This window comes from Corvus kubaryi, unplaced genomic scaffold (genome assembly GCF_017639235.1).
Source record: "Corvus kubaryi isolate FWS band 111438036 unplaced genomic scaffold, C.kubaryi_AGA036_p1.0 74, whole genome shotgun sequence".
NCBI lineage: Eukaryota > Metazoa > Chordata > Aves > Passeriformes > Corvidae > Corvus > Corvus kubaryi.
This window is the reverse complement of record NW_024582061.1, coordinates 15745941-15764387: the sequence shown is the minus strand read 5'-3', so window position 1 is coordinate 15764387 and position 18447 is coordinate 15745941. Positions and strand designations below refer to the sequence as shown.

At 45.9% G+C, this 18447-nt stretch overlaps 1 protein-coding gene across 3 annotated transcripts in view; it reads left to right on the top strand.

Annotated features, from left to right (window-relative positions):
• Window positions 1–18051, top strand: part of TMEM184B (transmembrane protein 184B) — a 30842-nt gene extending 12791 nt beyond the window's left edge. Inside the window, exons 2-10 of one of the 3 annotated variants that reach the window (XM_042050760.1) lie at window positions 459–719; window positions 3019–3184; window positions 6478–6568; window positions 7103–7178; window positions 10305–10396; window positions 10693–10862; window positions 12796–12990; window positions 13857–13880; window positions 14923–18051. In XM_042050760.1, the coding sequence (XP_041906694.1) occupies window positions 459–719; window positions 3019–3184; window positions 6478–6568; window positions 7103–7178; window positions 10305–10396; window positions 10693–10862; window positions 12796–12990; window positions 13857–13880; window positions 14923–15164 (1317 nt within the window). In that variant the 3' untranslated portion in view covers window positions 15165–18051. Of the gene's footprint in view, window positions 1–455; window positions 720–3018; window positions 3185–6477; window positions 6569–7102; window positions 7179–10304; window positions 10397–10692; window positions 10863–12795; window positions 12991–13856; window positions 13881–14922 lie in introns of those variants that run through there. The other 2 variants (XM_042050761.1, XM_042050759.1) reach the window with 2 other exon arrangements.
• Window positions 18052–18447: the final 396 nt, after the last annotated feature.

Genomic DNA, 18447 nt, shown 5'->3' with positions numbered 1-18447 from the left:
TTGGCACAGGTTGCCCAGAGGAGTTAGGGATGCTCCATCCCTGGAAGTGTTCAGAAACAGGTTTGTTGGAGCTCTGAGCAACCTGGTCTAGTGGAAGGTGTCCCTGCCCGCAGCACAGAGCTCGGAGCTAGATGATCTTTAAGGTCCTTTCCAACCCAAACCATCCTGTGATTCTATGATCTCCAGTGAATGCTATATTCATCTTACGTATTTTTGTTGCAGAAGGGTGGTGATGATGGCAGTGGCCGGATTTCATGGTCTCTGGGAGGCTGTCAGAGGTTCCTGAGTACCATGTGATCTGTTATATCACGAGGGGTGGCAGTGGCAGGCTTACCCAGGTCCTGTTCATAAAACATGTGAGCAGCCTGGTGAAAGGCATGTGAGAGGTGCAAAGTTCTGTTACATTCCCAGCTCTTTTCAGGTGGGTTCAATTGCTTTGTGGTTCTCTTCCCTGACAGGTCTTGGCTCGTGGGCAGCTCTTGAGCAATCCCAACTGGAACGTCACACCGAAAGGCACCATGATAATGATGACTGATGTCACTGCAGCCCCCAGATTGGGGTCAGCTGCCACCACTCCAGCTGTGGCTCCTAACTTCTCCTGGATGCCAGAGGATGGCAGCCCCACGGCTGTGGAGCAGCCAATATTCCTCATGACCACTGCTGCTCAGGCTATCTCAGGTTTCTTTGTATGGACAGCTTTGCTCATCACCTGCCATCAGGTAAAACTCTGTCACTTGTACTTCTCATCCTTTCCTTTTCCCCACATGAAAGAACAGACCATTTCCACAGTGTGAATGGAGGGGAAGCACACTCTTTAAAACTAGCAGGTATAAAACATTTGGCCATCTCTGGAAGGTGTGCAGAAAGGTGTGTTATCTCAGGCCATCCTTTCACAGGTCTTTAGATGAATCTTGCCTTTTTTTTTGGTGTCAGCTGTTAGCTAAAAGATCCTAGTCACCTGTTATTTGACATTCCTCCTTTGATCTCCTGTGCCAGTGGATTCCACAGGCTGAACTCTGCTGCGGAAAGGAGTAGCAGGAAATGTTTCATTTGAATTTTTTTCCCCTCCCCTCTCTCTGGGGCAGGTGTCCTGGGAGCCAGAATAAGTCAAACCCTGCATCCTGTTCTGTCCCTCTCTTTCATGAAGTTGTCATGTGAACTGAAAAATACAGTGGGGAAACACAAGCCCTGTTATTTATCAACCTGTCTTTTGTACCTGTTGGATCATAGATTCCAGAGTGATGACTAGAATCTAGAAAAGTACAGCCTATTGATGGAGTACAGGGGCTAGTGAAGGTAAAAAATGGATTAGTCACAGAGGAATAAGAGTAACACCTGCAGTTTCACCAGCTTGGGTAACAATTACAAGTGCCATGGATCCTCCTGTCAAATTGATCACCTGCTGAGGGTAGGAAGAAATTTTCCTCTGCAGTATAACATTGCACAGTTAGGCATGAATGCCCTTCTCTGAAGAAACTGATGGAGGTCAGTGCCAGAGAGACACTTTTGATTGAAACGCGCTGTTGTCCTCTTACATGGCAGCAGTTTGTGTGCTCTCCCAGGCACATGGATCACAGGGCTCTTTTGACATCCCAAGGGCAAAGCTTGGAGTCATCTGAACTCAAGTGTCAGCTGTCTCTGTGCTGGGTGAGATGTGTCACTGGGATTGTCGCAAGGCAAAAATATCTCTAAGGTTTGTTAGTTTATTTTCAACCCGTTCTCCTCAGGAAATGAGGTTTTTGTGAGCTCCTCATGGGTTAAGAAGAGGAATCGGAAGTATTTGTGAGCCCTTCACAGGGAGAGGAAACAGAAGTATTTTTGAGCCCTTCAGTCAATATTGACCAGGAAGGGATAAGCAACAGACAGCTGTCATGGAGACAGAAGCCCCTCTCCCTTACAATGGAAGGATGAGATTGTCTGTGTATGTTTTGTTAGTCTCTGGAGAATCCTCACAGCGCCCCAAAATGCAGGGTGAAGCTTCAGACAAATGCTTGTGCCTCTTCAGGCAGCAGAATCAGTCAGTGGTGAGGCACGTATGTAATCAGCTGGCTGTTACTAATTCCAGCAGCTGGGACAGCAGCTCAGTGAGAATTACTGTACAGAGGCCTTCCCTCTGCTGACTCCGTGATCAACCGAGTATACCCACAACTCATGCTGAAGCTCTGCCCGTGTTATTAGGGCATGACAGGGGTTGTGCTCACCTTCAGGGTGTGCTTGTGGTCAATACCTTTTCCAGGAGGTGGGTATTCCGTGAAAAAGCATCTTAGGGGTGGGATTTAATGATGGCTCAGGAATTGTGAGTGGTGGGAGAGGGTGGGGTGGGGATGCTGTGCTCCCCCCAGCCAGTGACTTAAAGGCGTTGGCATGTGTGCAGTCGGACAGAACAAACTGTGTGGTTCCTTTGAGCACAGTGCTCCCCTGATGGCTGACCTTTTGTGGCTGTGCTGTGACCCATGTGCAGAATGACACCTTTTGAGCAGATGGGCTGTGGCTTATCAGCTTTGGGATGTGCTGTAAAGGGCTCTCAGGTTGTTTCAGGTGAAAGTCTCAAAAGCATCCAAAACAGCCAAAAGAGTGAGTGTTCACAATAAGCGTGCACTTAATTGCGTGCACCTTCCCTTTTCAGAGAAGAGCAGCCTGCACTGTTATGAATCTTAGGTACTTAAAAGAGGATAGCAGGAATATAGGACTGATAGCTGGAAAAAAAGGTATGAACAAAAGAACGTGGGCAGGGTGATGTAAAAATAAATCAATTCCCTATAAGAAACTAGATTAGAAATGCATCCATTTTCTCTTCCCTCTCATTCCTCCTCTCTGCAAGCTAAGGGTTGCTATATCAATGCCATATGATAACAGTGATTTATCTTTTCTTTTATGTTCATCACCTTGAGGCTGCTGGAGGCAATCAAGAGGTGATTTACTGAGTTTGTTTTTCCTGGCCCAATTGACTCTCCAGTTCTACTTTCTCCTCTCTGCTCCATATACCGCTGATCCCGGTCTCCCCTCTCCGTCTCTCAGATCTACATGCATCTCCGCTGCTATAGCTGCCCAAATGAACAGCGCTACATCGTTCGGATCCTCTTCATTGTGCCCATTTATGCCTTTGACTCATGGCTCAGTCTCCTGTTCTTCACCAATGACCAGTACTATGTTTACTTTGGCACAGTGCGGGACTGCTATGAAGGTAAGGGGGGTCCGACAGAAAATGGGGGGAGGGGTGGTAAGTCTCTGCCCAGAGAGAACTCTATTTCTGGTTGAAAACAGGGAGAAAGCGTCACTGTCAACATACTGAATGGTGTGCCTAAATGGATGACCATGACTTGCTTAGTGACTGAAAATCACAGAATCATAGCATGGTTTGTGTCAGGATGGACCTTTAAAGATCATCTAGTGCAGCACCCCTGCCATGGTTTGGGACATCTTTCACTAGATCAGGTTGTTCAAAACCCTCTTCAACTTGACTGTCTCCCTCACTGGCCTCTGAGCATGAGCCTTCCCTCCAGTGTGCTGTAGAGACAAAATTTTTGGTTTTCTGGGGTCCTTTGCTTCAGGAAGGTAAAAGCTTTTGGTAAAGCAAAAAACTCTGATGGTATCTGGGTGTCAGAAAGTGAGGTATTGCTTAGCTCCTGTCTCTTTAACAGCACTTAACAGCCAGACACTTGCTTTGTCCTGTGTTCCTGGTGCAGTTTGTTAGCAATGTATTCTTCTGGTCCCATCCTGTGGCCACTTGTGTGCTTGCACAGGGTAGCACAGTGGCCATGTGCTGTGGCTGGTGAAGTGTAAAGTGCTTTGGAGTCCTGTAGAAGAGAGGGTGCCATGTTCAGGATGAGCACTTCCTTGGTGTTGGTTATCTGCTGCAGTGATGTAATACCACTAGCACTGTATGTGAGGGAAATGGTTACTTTCCTGTAAATGCTATTGTAACTTCTCTCCTGGTCTCATCCTGAGAGAAGCCTCTACGCACCCTGTACTCTAGCAGTGTATTTTTGAGGACAATTTATCACCGTACCCTCATTAAACCCTAACTCATTGGTGCAGTTATTTTGGTGAGATCTGCATTGCAGGGAGTTGCCCCTGGCCATGTGAACAAGTTAATCAGCTGAAGGGACCAGCAGGCCCTCCTTCACGTTCCTAACAATGCTCTGGATGCAGCAGCAGATGGCAAACACGCACACGTGATGCAAGAAGGCATCTTTGTTTGGGCCTAGTTTTTTTCTTTCCCTGCCCTGTACGTGTGTATAGGTCCAGTAGGAAGCCTGCTGCTCTCCTAGCAACAGCCCGCATCCCTCTGCCTCTCCTGCTCTGGGAGTTTGCAAACATTTGAGCATCTGCTCAGGAGGCTGCCCATGCTCCAGAGTTCACCTCTGTTGGCCTGTATGAGAAAACTACAGGTTGGAGGTGAAAACACCTTTGGAAAGCAGGTTCTCTTCCCTCACTTTTTCTGGGCATTGCTTCAAAACAGCCTTCTTGTTCTTTTCCCTCTCTTGCCATCCACCTTCTTTACTTTTTGGGAAGGTTTTACATTGCAAAGTGGGCTGTTAGGGAATGGTGGAAGAAGACCCTATTAATAAATTTTGAAAGCTGTCTTAAGCCATTTATGGACTGTATTTTGTAGTGTGTTAGGAGGAGCCTGTTTTGGTGTTACGCTTTCATGTGACTCTGCTTCTGTACAAACACTGACACAGATAGGGTTTGTTCGGGGGTTTTTCTCTTGTTATATTGATATCATGAATACCATCTGATGAATGTGGACCAGGAATGGGAGAAGAGCTCTTTGCTGTTGTGATGAGCTTTGCTAGTTAGCACTTCTTTTGGGGATGAATGGGCAGATATTTCTCCCTTTTTTTCTTTTTCTTTTTTTTTTTTTTTTTTTTGTTTGGTTTGGTTTGGTTTTCTTCCTCTGATGTCATCTGTTCCCTGGTGCTTGTGGAATGGGCAGCTGGTATTGTAATGACCACATCAGAGGGCAGGGGTCACTGGAGGACAATAGGAAAAGCTCAGCTTTTCTTCCTCTGGGTGCTGGGAGCTGTCAGCTAAGTTGCAGGAAAATTGAAGGCAAAAGGGGTTACCACAGTTATTTAAATAAGTTTTCCATGGTTGGTGTTTTCTGCCCTAATTAAAGCTTTGGCAAAATCATTACTGTGTGAACTTTGTTCAATAATAAGGATTACAGATGGAATAACAATATTCCAATTACATACACAGAAGCATGTGTAGCACTGGCTTTTATGTGCCATAGCAGTCTTGCCAGCTAGACACGTCTACAAGCCATAAGTACAATGTTTTGAGAGTATAAGTGTTTTGGGGAGCATGGAGTACCTCTTTGCCAGGGCATAGTTTGGATACTTATAGAAGAATTTGACTGACTTGGGAAGATCATTCACGTGGAAATATTGACCTCAGGTCTAATAACTGGCTGCTTGGGGAGATCAGCTTCTCAGTGTTGTACATTATTAGGTTTCTGTTCTTATTTTATAAGTTCCTTGAGACTGCTGTTTCTATCCCAGATTATTTGGGGCAAAAAGCAGGATTTGGGTGTTGTCATTCTAGGGAATGTCCAGACACAGGTGACCATTATAATGTTGCAAGAAGGGTCATCTGGTCTGTCATTTTGCCCCAGGGCTGTCTGTGATAAATGCAGAAGTGCAGTCCTTGCCCTAAAAAATCTCACAACTTTGATGGTCTGACAGCAGTTATAACAAGTCAAGAGAGTGGCAGACAGGGTGTATACAGGCTCACTGCATGCATGTTTAAGTGAGTTTGGGTCCCATGAAAAGGAGATATATCTGTTATGGGGAACTGGAATGGGGCAGAGTATTAGTGGTCAGTCTGTTTGTCATCTGTACCAAGTTGCTGGGGAAGGCGGAGAAGAGGTGGCCTAAGGAAACGGTTATTTAGCACACAAGAAATTTCATCTTTTTGAGAAAATGAAGCACAGAGCCTTTTTGTTTTGCAAAAATCTCCACCAGATATGAAAACAGAGTTTCACTGATTGTTATAAACCCTCTGTTTCTCCAACTCTTATGTCTATAGTCTGGTTACCTGGCAGAGACAAACTCTGTTCATCAGCCAAAAGATTAAATACAGGAGATAACATACGGCTGATGGATCAGAGATATCTTTTCCAGATTATTTAGTATCAGCGTAATGTCCTGGAATAATGCACAGGAACCCTGTAAAGAATGGCATCTGTAAGATGCCAAATAAAACAGGGACTGACTATAGTTTTAAATGGTTCTGTGACCCTTTTGGCATGAGTCATGGAACTCGCCTGGGACTTTGGCCAAACTCCCGTTCAGATAGTCTTGTGAGTGCTGAGGTAGCATGATAAATGCAGTGAAAATGATCTGGAGTGCTTTGAAGGGAAAGGTGCTGCACAAGCAATCCCTGCTAATGTTTGGTCTGTTGCCTGTACTCTTGGTCCTTGCACCTGTTTTGAAGTTGGTTGTCATTTTACTGTGATTGATGTCTTTGCAGCCTTTGTAATATACAACTTTCTCAGCCTCTGCTATGAGTACTTGGGAGGGGAGAGCTCCATCATGTCTGAGATCAGAGGGAAACCAATTGAGTGAGTATTTATTGTTCTTACAGCATGACGCTGTCCTCCTTATGTGCCCTTCTACTATTTCTCTATCCCTGTCCTGAGAAACTGTGTCAGGTGGCAAATGTCTGCTGGAACTGGGCAGTGTGGATGATGATGATTTACCAGTACCTTGCTCTTAGACAGATCAGGCTGATCACATCCTCTTAGGCAAGCTGGACTGATTCACAGCTTTTCTGGACACCTACCTATTCCTTTGTTTATTTTCTTACTCCCTTCTCCTCCTTTAAATCCTTTCTGCCTTCAGTTGATTGTGTGTGCCTCCTCTAGGAACTATGTTTCTCCCCATGCTACTCAGTTACAGGGGAAAAAAAAATTGCAGTGTATGGTCAGGATGTTGTTTCAGACATATCTCTAAAAGAGGGTATGGCCATAACTGCAGTCATTGTTGGAGAAAGCACCAGTCCTACAACTTTGTTACAGAGAGGGTAGATAAAGAGGGTGGGAATCTCACACTCTTGCCCAAATCTTGCTTGTGAACTCTTTTGTTGGCTCTTGCAGGTCCAGCTGTGTATATGGAACTTGCTGCCTGTGGGGAAAGACATATTCGATTGGATTCCTGAGATTCTGCAAACAGGTATAGGCTGGAGGGACTGGGCCATCTTGCAGAAATTAAGTGTGTGGTGGTGGCAGTGGTGCCTTTTGCTGCTGAATTTCTGGAATCTTTGAGGGGGGCTCTAACAGCATTTTGAGAGGCCTGTGGACTGCTGAGAAGAGGAGGTGTTTCAGGGTTGGTTTGTTTAGAATGATTTTAACATTTTCTACTCAACCCCACATCAGGAAGGCCTTAATTAAAGACACAAGTTATCTCCTGAAACTGATGTTCATCCTAGGAAGAAACTCTTTCCCTTTCTGGATTACAGAGGTCCCAACTCTAAGAAACTGATGTCTGTGTTGTGTCGCAGACACCCCACAGTTGTGTAACAGCCTCCTGAATACCCAGTGCTGTTGTGGTTTGGAGCTGAGGAGGGGATGGAGGTTAAGCATGACACATTGGTTTGTAAGAGCAACCGAGTATTGCTCACCATGTGTGTCTGTCTGTGCTGAGCTGTCGAGGGCGGGTGAATGGGGAAGATCTAAACCTCTGTGCAGCCCTTGTCTGCTCATTGCAGGTCAGTCACCTCTGGCTGTCATGAAACAGCAGGTGAATTTCAGAGCTTTGCTCACTTCCTGAAATGAACACAGGAGGCAGAACCCTGTGGAGGCAGTGTGAAGCATGTCTGGTTCTTTGAAAGGGCTGAGGTCATTGTAATTTCAGTCACTGGGTCTAGATATCTGCCCTGGCTTCTCCTGAACATCATGGCCCATCTTCTGTGTTTTAGCAATATGCAGGAACATCAAAAGTACAGTGCAGCCTCATGGTAATATTGTGTTAACCTGTGCTGCATAAGTGGCCGTTTTCAAAGGACCACTTCTTTCGCATACCTGTTCTGTTTGTCCCTGCCCCATATTTTGTCCTTATGTGGGTTTCCTGTTTTCTTGCCTGATACTTTTATTTTCTAGTCTGCACTCAGTATGCTGCTTCAGCTGTTTCTCTTGGGTTTCATTTGGACACCCTTTGGTTGATTCACTGCATTACCTATTCTTTTTGCTCCTAATGTTAGCTTTTACCTTTTAAATATATCATAAGCAGATGTAACACCCGTGAAGGCGAATGAATGGTGGAGAAATAATTTCCCTTAGACTTCTTGCTTCTCACATCCCACAACCTCTGGCAGATATCACCACCTGGGTTGCATGTGTCTGTGTTTGGAAAGTTTGTTCACAACAGTGAAGACTAGAAGCACACTTTGGGGAATGGGGAAGGTGTGCTTTTTCTGCTGGTTTCCATAAATCCCAGCTCATTTGGTAACTCTGATTTCAGTAGATACTTTGCTTTTCTTTTGCTGGTATCTGGCAGCAATTTTGCTACTCATGCCTGCCCTTCACTAACTGCTAAGTCTGCTGGGGAGGCTGTATTGCAAAGAGATGCTTAAATACTTCCATCCTTCTTGGCTTCACCTTAAATATTGCCTTGGTGAGAAATTGTTGATGCCAAGGTTCACTTTCTGGTACTTCTAGACTTCCAGGATTTTTGGGGAAGACCCTTTCAAGGCAAATTCCTGGGAAGGCTGGTGCAAAAGGGCAACAGAGCAAATGCCAGTGCTGATCTGTGCGGTATCTGCCATCATGATGATCAGGAAGAGGAATGTGCTGAAAGGAACACGTTGCCCTTTTTTGCCGTGTTCTCACCATCTCTGGCACTTCTGTTGCCTCCCATCAACACCTGCCCATTTTCTGCTCTTTCCAGTCCCTTTCATCCTGAAGGAACCTGTGTGTTATAAACATTTCTTCTTTCCACCTTCACACCCTGCCCCCCAAACTTTTCTCAGGCACGTGCTTGTTGTGGGTCAGTCTGCCTGTGTTGCCTGTAGACCTCCAGCAGTGTGGTGTTTTGCTGGTGTCTGTGGTGTAAAATCCAAGCAGCTTGTTTCCTTAAAGATGTCTTGATCAAGGTTCTTTGCTGGGCCTCTGTCTGGTGACCCTCACACATGGGTCACACACCATCCATGTGCTTCCCATATGCTACAGCATCTTCTGGGGAAGCAACTAAAAATAGTACGTGGTGGTTTGGATTGCAGGGAAATGGTTAAATGTCCCCAGATCGGAAGGAGGGGAAGCTCGGAGGACAGAGTTGTTTACCAATTAGCCTGACCTTTTCCAGTTCACATATTTAAAGTGACTCACTAACTGGCATGTGCTGAGGTTTTTAATCTCCTTGAAGTCTTATGACCACTAACAAATTGCATCGTGTCCAAAGCAATTATTACTGTTTGGTTTTACCTTCTTTCCTTACACAGCCTTCCCCAACATGTACACAGGTCAGCACCTACCCAGGCTCTTCCAACCTCCTTCAGGGAGACACAGGTCACATCTCTTCAGGGAGACATTTTTAGGGCCATAAGTCTTCCCTTTTTTAGGACTTTGAAGTTCAACATCTGGAGAAAGTTGAAGAATGTGGTGGCTTTGAGAGAACACTCAGTCCCAATAGGAGCAGTAGTTTATACAGGCAGAATGGATAGAGCTGATCCCAAGTGCCATGGAATCTTTGGGGAGATTCAGTAAAGGTCATGTGGATGGCAACAGAATAGCTCGTAACTTGTGTGTGGCAACACACATCGCTGTGTTTACAAAACGCCTTCATATTGTGGCAGCTGTCAAAAGTTCCTCTTCTGACAGCGGGGTTCCCCTCCAGTCCAGGGGACCTTCTTGCCTAACTTTGTGACAACTATGGACTGGAGTTTGCTTTCCTTTCCCAGTGTGTCTCTGTTAAACTTGCTGTGTCTGTGCCATAGCATAGTGTGGGATTTTTTGTTTTTCATACTGTTATAGTGCATAAATGTGCTGCACCACAGCCTGTGAAAAGCACCTCTGGAAGAGTAGGGCTGAGCAGCTTCTAGGAACAACCCTACAGAGAGGTTTTTCTTCCCATTTTGGACAAGTAGATAGCACACGTACATCTTCTGAATCTCCTTCATCTCCTTTTGGGTGCTACAGTCCTCAAGCACAATTGATGAGCAAGTGGCAGGCTCAGACTTCTTGTTGGGGCTGGATTGTGTTGCCTTGCAGAGTGGTCCCAGTAGACACTCCATCATGATGCTGGTTTGGCAACTTGTCCTCTTGTACCTCCTGCCTTCTCATTCCTCCTCTCTCTTTTGTGTAGGCTACCCTGCAGTTCTGTGTGGTGAAGCCCCTCATGGCGATCAGCACAGTCATCCTTCAGGCCTTCGGCAAGTACCAGGATGGTGACTTTGAGTAAGTTTATTGATTTAGCATGCAAGACTTGGCTGCCCCTTCTCTGCCTGGCTTTGCTTATTGTCCTTGTGTGTGCTGAGCCGTGGGAAAAGATGAGACTACATGGACTGATGTGCATGAGAAAAGAAGGCAGAGGTAGCCCTCTTTTAGTTTCATGCTTTTTCTGCCTTGGTTACAGGGGGGAATGGGACAGGGAGGCAGGAAGGAAATGGACTCTTGGAACTCTCTGTTGACAGTGGCAAGGGGAAAAGATCATGCCGAAGTTTCAGGCATTCATATATATCTTCTCTTTTCAGTGTAACCAGTGGCTACCTCTATGTGACTATCATCTACAACATCTCTGTCAGCCTGGCACTGTATGCCCTCTTCCTTTTCTACTTTGCCACACGTGAGCTGCTCAGTCCCTATAGCCCAGTCCTCAAGTTCTTCATGGTGAAGTCTGTCATCTTCCTGTCCTTCTGGCAAGGTGAGCTGCTTTTCCCTTCTCTTGCTAGGCACAAAGAGCTCTCTGCAGGGGCTCAAACATAGGAGTTGATAGAGCAGATGTTGATTAATAGACATTCTGTCTTTCTATATTCCATTTGGTTTGTAGTCATTCATTGCTTTTTTCTGGGAAACCTGTTTTGCTCATTTTAATTTTTGTTTATATGCTTCTGAATCCTTATTATCCCTGTGTGTGCATGTGCACAAGAACATCTACCTGGCAAAATCAGCTGATAGGGTGAAGAGTCCTCTGCATTGCTGAAACAATCATAAAACACAAGCTGCCAACATTTTATCCGCCTGCTGCCATTTTATCGATTAAAGTGGCACATCTAAAAAATTTTAGTGCTTTTTTTAGTGCTCTATAAATAAAATTTTAATGGTATGTCTGTGATGTATGTGAAGCAGCAAGCTGGCTGGGTGCAGTGTGTTCTGCCACAGAACCACCGCCAGGAGAAGGACATTCAGAATTCATACACATGATGCAGAGGCACAGTCGGAAAGTTGAAATTCCACCTAAGCTTAGTGCTTCTGACTAATTGGCTCTAAGCATTTCCCTGTTCAGTGCCCTACTTAGGTTTACTGAGCTGCACTTCAAAGGCTAATTGAGTAGGAACTTAGGTGGAATTTAGGCTGTTGGAGTATGGCCCATCCTCCCTATTTACAAACTAATAAGCTGTCTAGTTTATCATCTTGAGGCATCTGGTCACACACTTTGTCTTCTCTGAAATTTTTCAGCCACTAAGCTGTTGACAGGGAGAAACCTGTTTCTTATAGTGGTGTGTCAAAAACACTAATATGCTTAAATGCAAAGTTCTGTTACTTCAGTTTTTGCTCTAGCTAGTGGAAGTGCTGATGTTGTAAAATGTGGAATATGTCAGAATTTTCTTAAGAAAGGACATTCTTTGATGTTTGATCTTTGTATACTTTCAAGTCTAATCAACAAGAAAAGAGGTTTAATCCGTGAAACGGCAGCCAACAAACAAGCTCCAAGTGATACCCAGGTGTTAGAAGGACGAATTACTTGACAGTAGAATTGCCTTGTTAAGGTTTAGGGCTTAACATGTTTCAGTGACCTCAGGGGAAGTTAACAAAACTTGGGAAGAAGGATGTAACACAGATTGTGGGCACAAAAAATGCAGAATTTACAAGCCACAGGGACATTTGGCAGAACCCCCAAGATAGGAAGAAACTAATAAAGACTGCTCAGCAACTGTGCTGAATCAGCTGCAGCTGAGTAAAAGTAGTTCTGGCAGGGGGAGATCACGGCCACTGACCCAAGAAAGCACCGACTCGAGAGAAAGACTGAGCGTGCAGACTAATTAGCACGAGCAGTGAGAGGATCATTAACCAATAGAAGACAGAATACTAATTAAAAAGAGAATTAGGTAATTTTTAGCCAAGGAACATTAGTAGCTTTGTTTGCTAAAATGTATAAATAGCAAAAAGCTTTGGTAGCCATCATGCTGGCTTTGTGGATTTCCCAGCCAGCACCCCTTTCTATGCAGAACTGTAAATAAGCCAAATACCTGGACTCTTTGTGTGGATTGGCATCTTGTACACTGTGTTAAAGAACCTATTTTGGGACAACACTGAGATCACCGGAGTGCTTACAAAAATACCTGACTCCACTTACCCTTTTGGACTTGATTAATTCCTGCAGCAGTTAGTTTCACAGTTTGTGTCAGTTGAGAATAGAAGGGGATCAGTGTTTGAATATTCTTTGCCTAAATCTATTTGTCTCATTTTACTTCTCCTTTCTCTGTTGTACAAGTGACCATAGGTGGGTGTTTGTAGCTCATGTGGTGAGTGGGGTTGTGTCTAGGACGTACAGCACAAACAGCTATTTCCATTCTTTGCAGTTACTGTGACACCATGTTTTCTGCACATTTACATGAACTTGTTCCTTTGTTTAGGGATGCTGTTGGCCATCTTGGAAAAGTGTGGTGCCATCCCCAAAATCCACTCTGCTAATGTGTCTGTGGGTGAAGGCACAGTAGCTGCTGGCTATCAAGACTTCATCATCTGTGTGGAGATGTTCTTTGCAGCCATTGCCCTGCGCCACGCCTTCACATACAAGGTGTATGTGGACAAGAGAATTGATGCCCAAGGTAGGAAGTATGCCAGGGCTTGTCTCTTTGGTACTGAGACTGGGTGGAGACTGGTCCCTCAGGCAGCCAACACACTGAAATGACTCCCAACCCGATAGCTTAGAAAATGCCACATCCCCTCCTGCGTGGTGTCTGAACAGATTTATTGTGCAACAGCTCTCTGGGGCAGAAACCTTGTGTGAATTGCACTGTTCCCTTTTCAGTTCCCCAGTATGCCACCCACGACAACTTGTTGCAGACCTGAGGGCTGTAAGATGTTGCATTGTTTCGGTAGAATGGGTTTGTCCTTCTTCCTGTCTCCCCAGAGGGGAACTCCATTGCTCCAGATTATGCAACAGACTTGAGGGCAGGAGGGACAGGGCCTAAAACAGGCTCTGTTTTGAATCTGGCTTGGGAAGATGAGTCTGTGCTTTGGCAATATGTTTGTCATGGAGGAGGATCTTCCTGTAACGACTTTGTGAGGGCTGGGTTGCTATAAGGAAGATTCTTATTTTGGGGAAGAGGAAGATGGATGTTATCTCTGGGAAAAGGAGGTTTTGTGCCTAGTCTATGCAGTGTTTTCCGAATAAAGGGATTCCTTCCTGCTGAGGGAGATCTGTGCCAAGGTGCAGGAAGACAGCAGCCCTTGGACAGGTGTTGATGTAGATGACCCCTCCATCCCAGCCAGCCCCAGAGGTTTTGGAAGAACGGTGGTTGCAGTGGGGACAGATGAGATCTATGGGTGATGAAAGGGTAAACTGCTGGTCAGTACAGTGGGGAATGTTTCAGCGGGCCTTGTTCAGTTCTTGTTATTTCCTCTTTCTCTCTGTCTCTCTCTCCTCTTCCTTTTATCTCTTCCTTGCTTTGGCCACTGGTCCCTGATGCAGCTGTTCCATCATATGGGCCATACGGTAGGTACAGCATGCTTTGTGTGTTTGTCTCAGTTGGTTTTTAGCTGGGATGCTGTTCTCTCCTGATTCCCAGCCTGCCTACAGCCTGCCCTGTCCCTTGTTCCCCTTTCCTTGCAAGTCTGTAACTCGACTGCCTCACACAGCTGCTTTAGGGTTGTCTGGATTATAAGTAGTAAAACAGCCACGTGGGCATTAACGCGTAGCTTTAGAGCATTTGCGTTGGAGCTCTGGGGATCTCTCTCCAAAGAGTTGCGCAGGCTCTCAAAGGAGCTGCTCTCACCCCAGCCTCCCTTCACTTTTATGACTGCCACAGATGACCAGCATGCTTTGGTTCTCTGGGGAGCTCATCCCCAGAACTGACCAGAGCCAGAAGCCCATACTGGAAATGGAACCGAAGCCATGAGACATGGCAGCTCCTAGAAGGAGACACAGCTTCCCTCTGTGCTCAGCACTTGGGTGGTACATTCTCCAGCTGTTGCTTCCTTCATGGTATCATTATAACACATGGGGTTGTTCTGCCTCTAGTACTGCCTGTTTCCCTCCTTTCCTTACTTTGTGCTGCTTTCCACTCATATGATTTCTTTCCCATGGGCACTTTGATACCACCTAGCAGTCTTAATTTTCAGTGGGTGGAATGGCAAATGCCATTTCTCCTGCATTTTTAGAATTTACTTAATTTTTGTCTTCTGAAAGCATTTAGAGGAGCACCTCTCTACCTGACTGTATTTGTTGCACAGCCAGGCCAGCACTGGTAGTGTGTAGTGGAGGTTGTCACTGTGGGTGTGTCCCGTTCTCATGGTGTGTCCTCCATTTGGTGCTGTGGTGGATTCACTTGGTTCATGGTGTCTGGGTTTAGGAGCACCACTGGTAAAACTCGATACTATTTGTGTGGTTTTTCCTCAGCAGCTGCTTAAGGAAGTCTGTAACACACCTTCTGTGGGATCTAGGATCGCATGTTCCCTGTTCTCCTTACCTTCGTGTTAAGAGATGTGGGGAAGGCAGCAGTCTTCTTTACTTGTCCCTTCCTGTCTTACCCAAACAGGTCGCTGTGCTCCCATGAAGAGCATCTCCAGCAGCCTCAAGGAGACCATGAATCCCCATGACATTGTCCAAGATGCGATCCACAACTTCTCTCCAGCCTACCAGCAGTACACCCAACAGTCGACACTGGAGCACGGTCCCCCCTGGCGCAATGGCAGCCACGTGATCTCGCGCTCCCACAGCTGCTCCGGTGCCCGCGACAACGAGAAGACCCTCTTGCTGAGCTCCGATGATGAATTCTAGGAGGGGAAACTGCCAGCACAGGCTGTCATTTTCCTTTTTTTTTTTTTTTTTTTAATAATTTATTAATGCAGAAACACGCAAGTCATATCACTTCCTAGAGAGTAAAGATTGCAGAAGTGGGCACTTCCCATTAGCTTTTGTGGGTACGGACACGATGAGCAATGCGGAGGTGGCGGAATGGCCAGGACTCCATGCTCGAGCCCATTCCTTACAGCAGCAATCAGAACTGATTCAAGCAAAGCTCCAGGGTTTGGGGCACTGGCTTCCCACACCTGCCCAGCTTGGTGTGGAGGGTGACTGGCCGGAGCCTGGAGTGGTAGCCAAAAATATTTTGGTTTTTTTCCAACAGGACAACCTGACTGCTTTCTATTTCTTTTCCTGAATGGTTGATGTAGGCACAGTTTTCCTCCCAGCTCCCTGGTACTAACATCTATCTCTGTGATCCTTGGGAAATAGAATGGGGATGCAGCCATAAATGTTCCTGAGGACCAGACCGGAGACTGGTCTTTCTATATAGCCATTGCCTTGAGTGCTAAGTAAGGAACATCTGTCCCCACCCTCCTGAGCACCTGGTTATGAGTCCTTGAGTGAGTGAGGGGGAAAAGGACAGGGCTTTCTTCGTGTTCCTTGGCTCCCTGCATTTCCAATTGCTATAAAACCTTGTTGAAGCTCACTGGGGATGGAATTACTTTTTCAAAAGGGTGGAGTTTTTTAATCACCAGGTGTCCAAGCTTCCCATCTCCCTGGCTTCCTGTGGCAGGAAGCCTCCCTGGAGCATCTGTCTCCTGCTAACAAGACTGAGGACTGGCTATGGTAGATGGTGGAAGTTTGAAGAGCTCTGGCCCCTTCACCCCTCTTTGGGAAGGGAAGATATGTAAACACAAAACCAGTTTTTCTTCTTGTTTCCTATCCCCCAGCATCACATCTGTCCCTCTTAGAGGTAGCTGCCAGAGCAGGTCCTGGTCTCTCACAGGTAGCTCTCCCCATGCTCATCATCAATGACTTTTCCTGAGCTGCACAAGTTTTCCCCTTAGGCTGGAATATTCAGGAAGGAATCTTGCACACTCCTTTGTTTTTTATTTTTGTAGCTGTTCTGGGCCAAGGTGGAGCAGACTTGAAATCTGACATGACTTGGCTGGTCAATTTGTCCCTTTTATTTTCTCAGGCAGCAATTGCTGCTGCTGCTGCACATTTCACAGGCTCTGCTGCACCTGCAGTGCTATCAAGGGTGGAAGCAGCATCCATGGAAGTGGGAGAAGCTTCCCCTTCTGTTAGGTTTTGGATGAACCCATGGGTACTTAGTGGAGCCAAAAGAAAAGTGATCCTTCTGTAGATCTATCCAGGGACCAGGAAATGCCTCTTGCTTGCTTAAAATTATCTAGGGGAAGAGTGGGCAGCACACTCAAGTGCTACAGCTCAGGTGTTCCTACCTGCAAGTGAGAAGCAAAAATGAGAGATTGGAGCAAGCTGCTGTGTTCAGCTGTAGTTTCTCCCTTCCTCTCCCACTTGATGCCTCCCCTGCCAAGGGCAGACCTGTGTGATTCTGGATTGCTCCTTGCTGCTCTGCTAGGAGAACTGGAGTCTGGTTTGCTGCCTGGAGTTTGTGTTACCGTTTGTTTCCTAATCCATCTGCTTGTTCATTGAGTGTCTCAGAAGTGACAGTGAGTGAAGAGCACCTTATTTATTCAGCACCTCTGCCCAAGCTGGGCAGCTTCTCTGCTGCTGGATTTCCCCATTTACACACATCCTGCAATGCCATGCTGTTAGTTACTAATTTTCCTAAGTCTGTGACTGCTTATTTAGACATGCAAACACACTCTGCCAGGCTTTGTGTGGCCTTGGTGTAAAATTTCCTCATGCATAAGCCACCTGGAAAGCAGGACTGAAGGTTGAATGGACTTTCCTTCTGTCTTCTATGGCTTTGATTAACAGTCCTTTAATGTGAAATACTTATGTTACTCTCCCTTTTAGGAAAGTGGGGCATGGGACATGGTCCCATCCTCCCCTTTCTTTGCATTTGCAGGCCTTGATGATGTCCCAGTATCACTTGGTGACAGCCCCCAATCCCCCAATCCTTGTTGCATTTGGGTGGCTGAAATCTGTGTGATTGCCCCATTGAGCATGAAGGTGGTCCAGGCTTAGAGAAGTGTTTCTTAGAGCTTATTTTGAAATGTCTCCTGCATATATATATATATATATATGTATATGTGTATATATATATATGCTGTACAGAGGATCTGGATATTCTCAAAGCATCGTGTGTGTAATGGTTTCAATATAACTCTTTTGCACCAGCTGCCTTTGGAGGAGCTTGGTGAGCTAGTGCCCAACAAGCCAGCTGCCCTACTTTATAATTTTATATACATATATGTTTTTTAACACCACACAAAATCATCCATCACTGAGCTTCCTGCTCTCCCTCGTGACTGGCAAGTGCCAGAGCAAGCGCTGGCTCTGAAGCCACTTTGTGTTGGAGGAACAAATATGAGATCCAGAGCTTGAAACTGAGAAGGCCAAGGCATCCATGGCGTTGTAGATCTGCTCATGGTAGCCCAGGGCCCAAGAAATGTGCTGGTTCCAGGAGTAGACCCTTGGAGCTGCTCTCCCTCACCTGCTTCTGCTCTCCTTCCTTCCTTCCTTTTTTGTTTACCATGTAACATACCCATGGGATTTATTATTTTTCCATATAGAGTAGTTCTTTGTATATAAATGACTGAAAAAAAAGTATGATAAATAAGACAGAGTCACCTAGTTTTGTACCTATCGTGTTTAACTGATGTGAGCTCAGCGACAAGCCGCTCTCTATTTTGGTCTTTGTGACGTTATACTCTGCAGAAATGAGCAAATATGATGACAAATAAAAAATATAGAGATAATATAGATTGTACTTAAGCTGGCTCTGTGTGGTGCTGTCTGGGTGACTTCTCTGAGTTCTTCTTCCTTGCAGGGACTGAGGCTTGGTGGGTCAGGATGTCTTGTCCTCTTCCCAGAAGGAAAACTCTGTGTATCTATGTAGGAACTGATGGAGAAGCATCACTGCAGCACCCTCGGCTGAGACACCACTGCTGGCCCAAGGCAGGAGTGAAACCCATGTGTCAAAAACCTGGAGCAGAGATCAATCCTTCCTTAGGTGTTCACTGTGAAACACCAGTGGAAGAGAGGGGGCCCCAGCAAACTGTGGCTTTGGGATTTTCTTCCATGAGCAGTGTTTGGGGCTGGGGGCATTTGCAGAGGGAATGGGAATGTCAAACCCCCAAACCATCCGGAGTGCTGCAAACTGCTG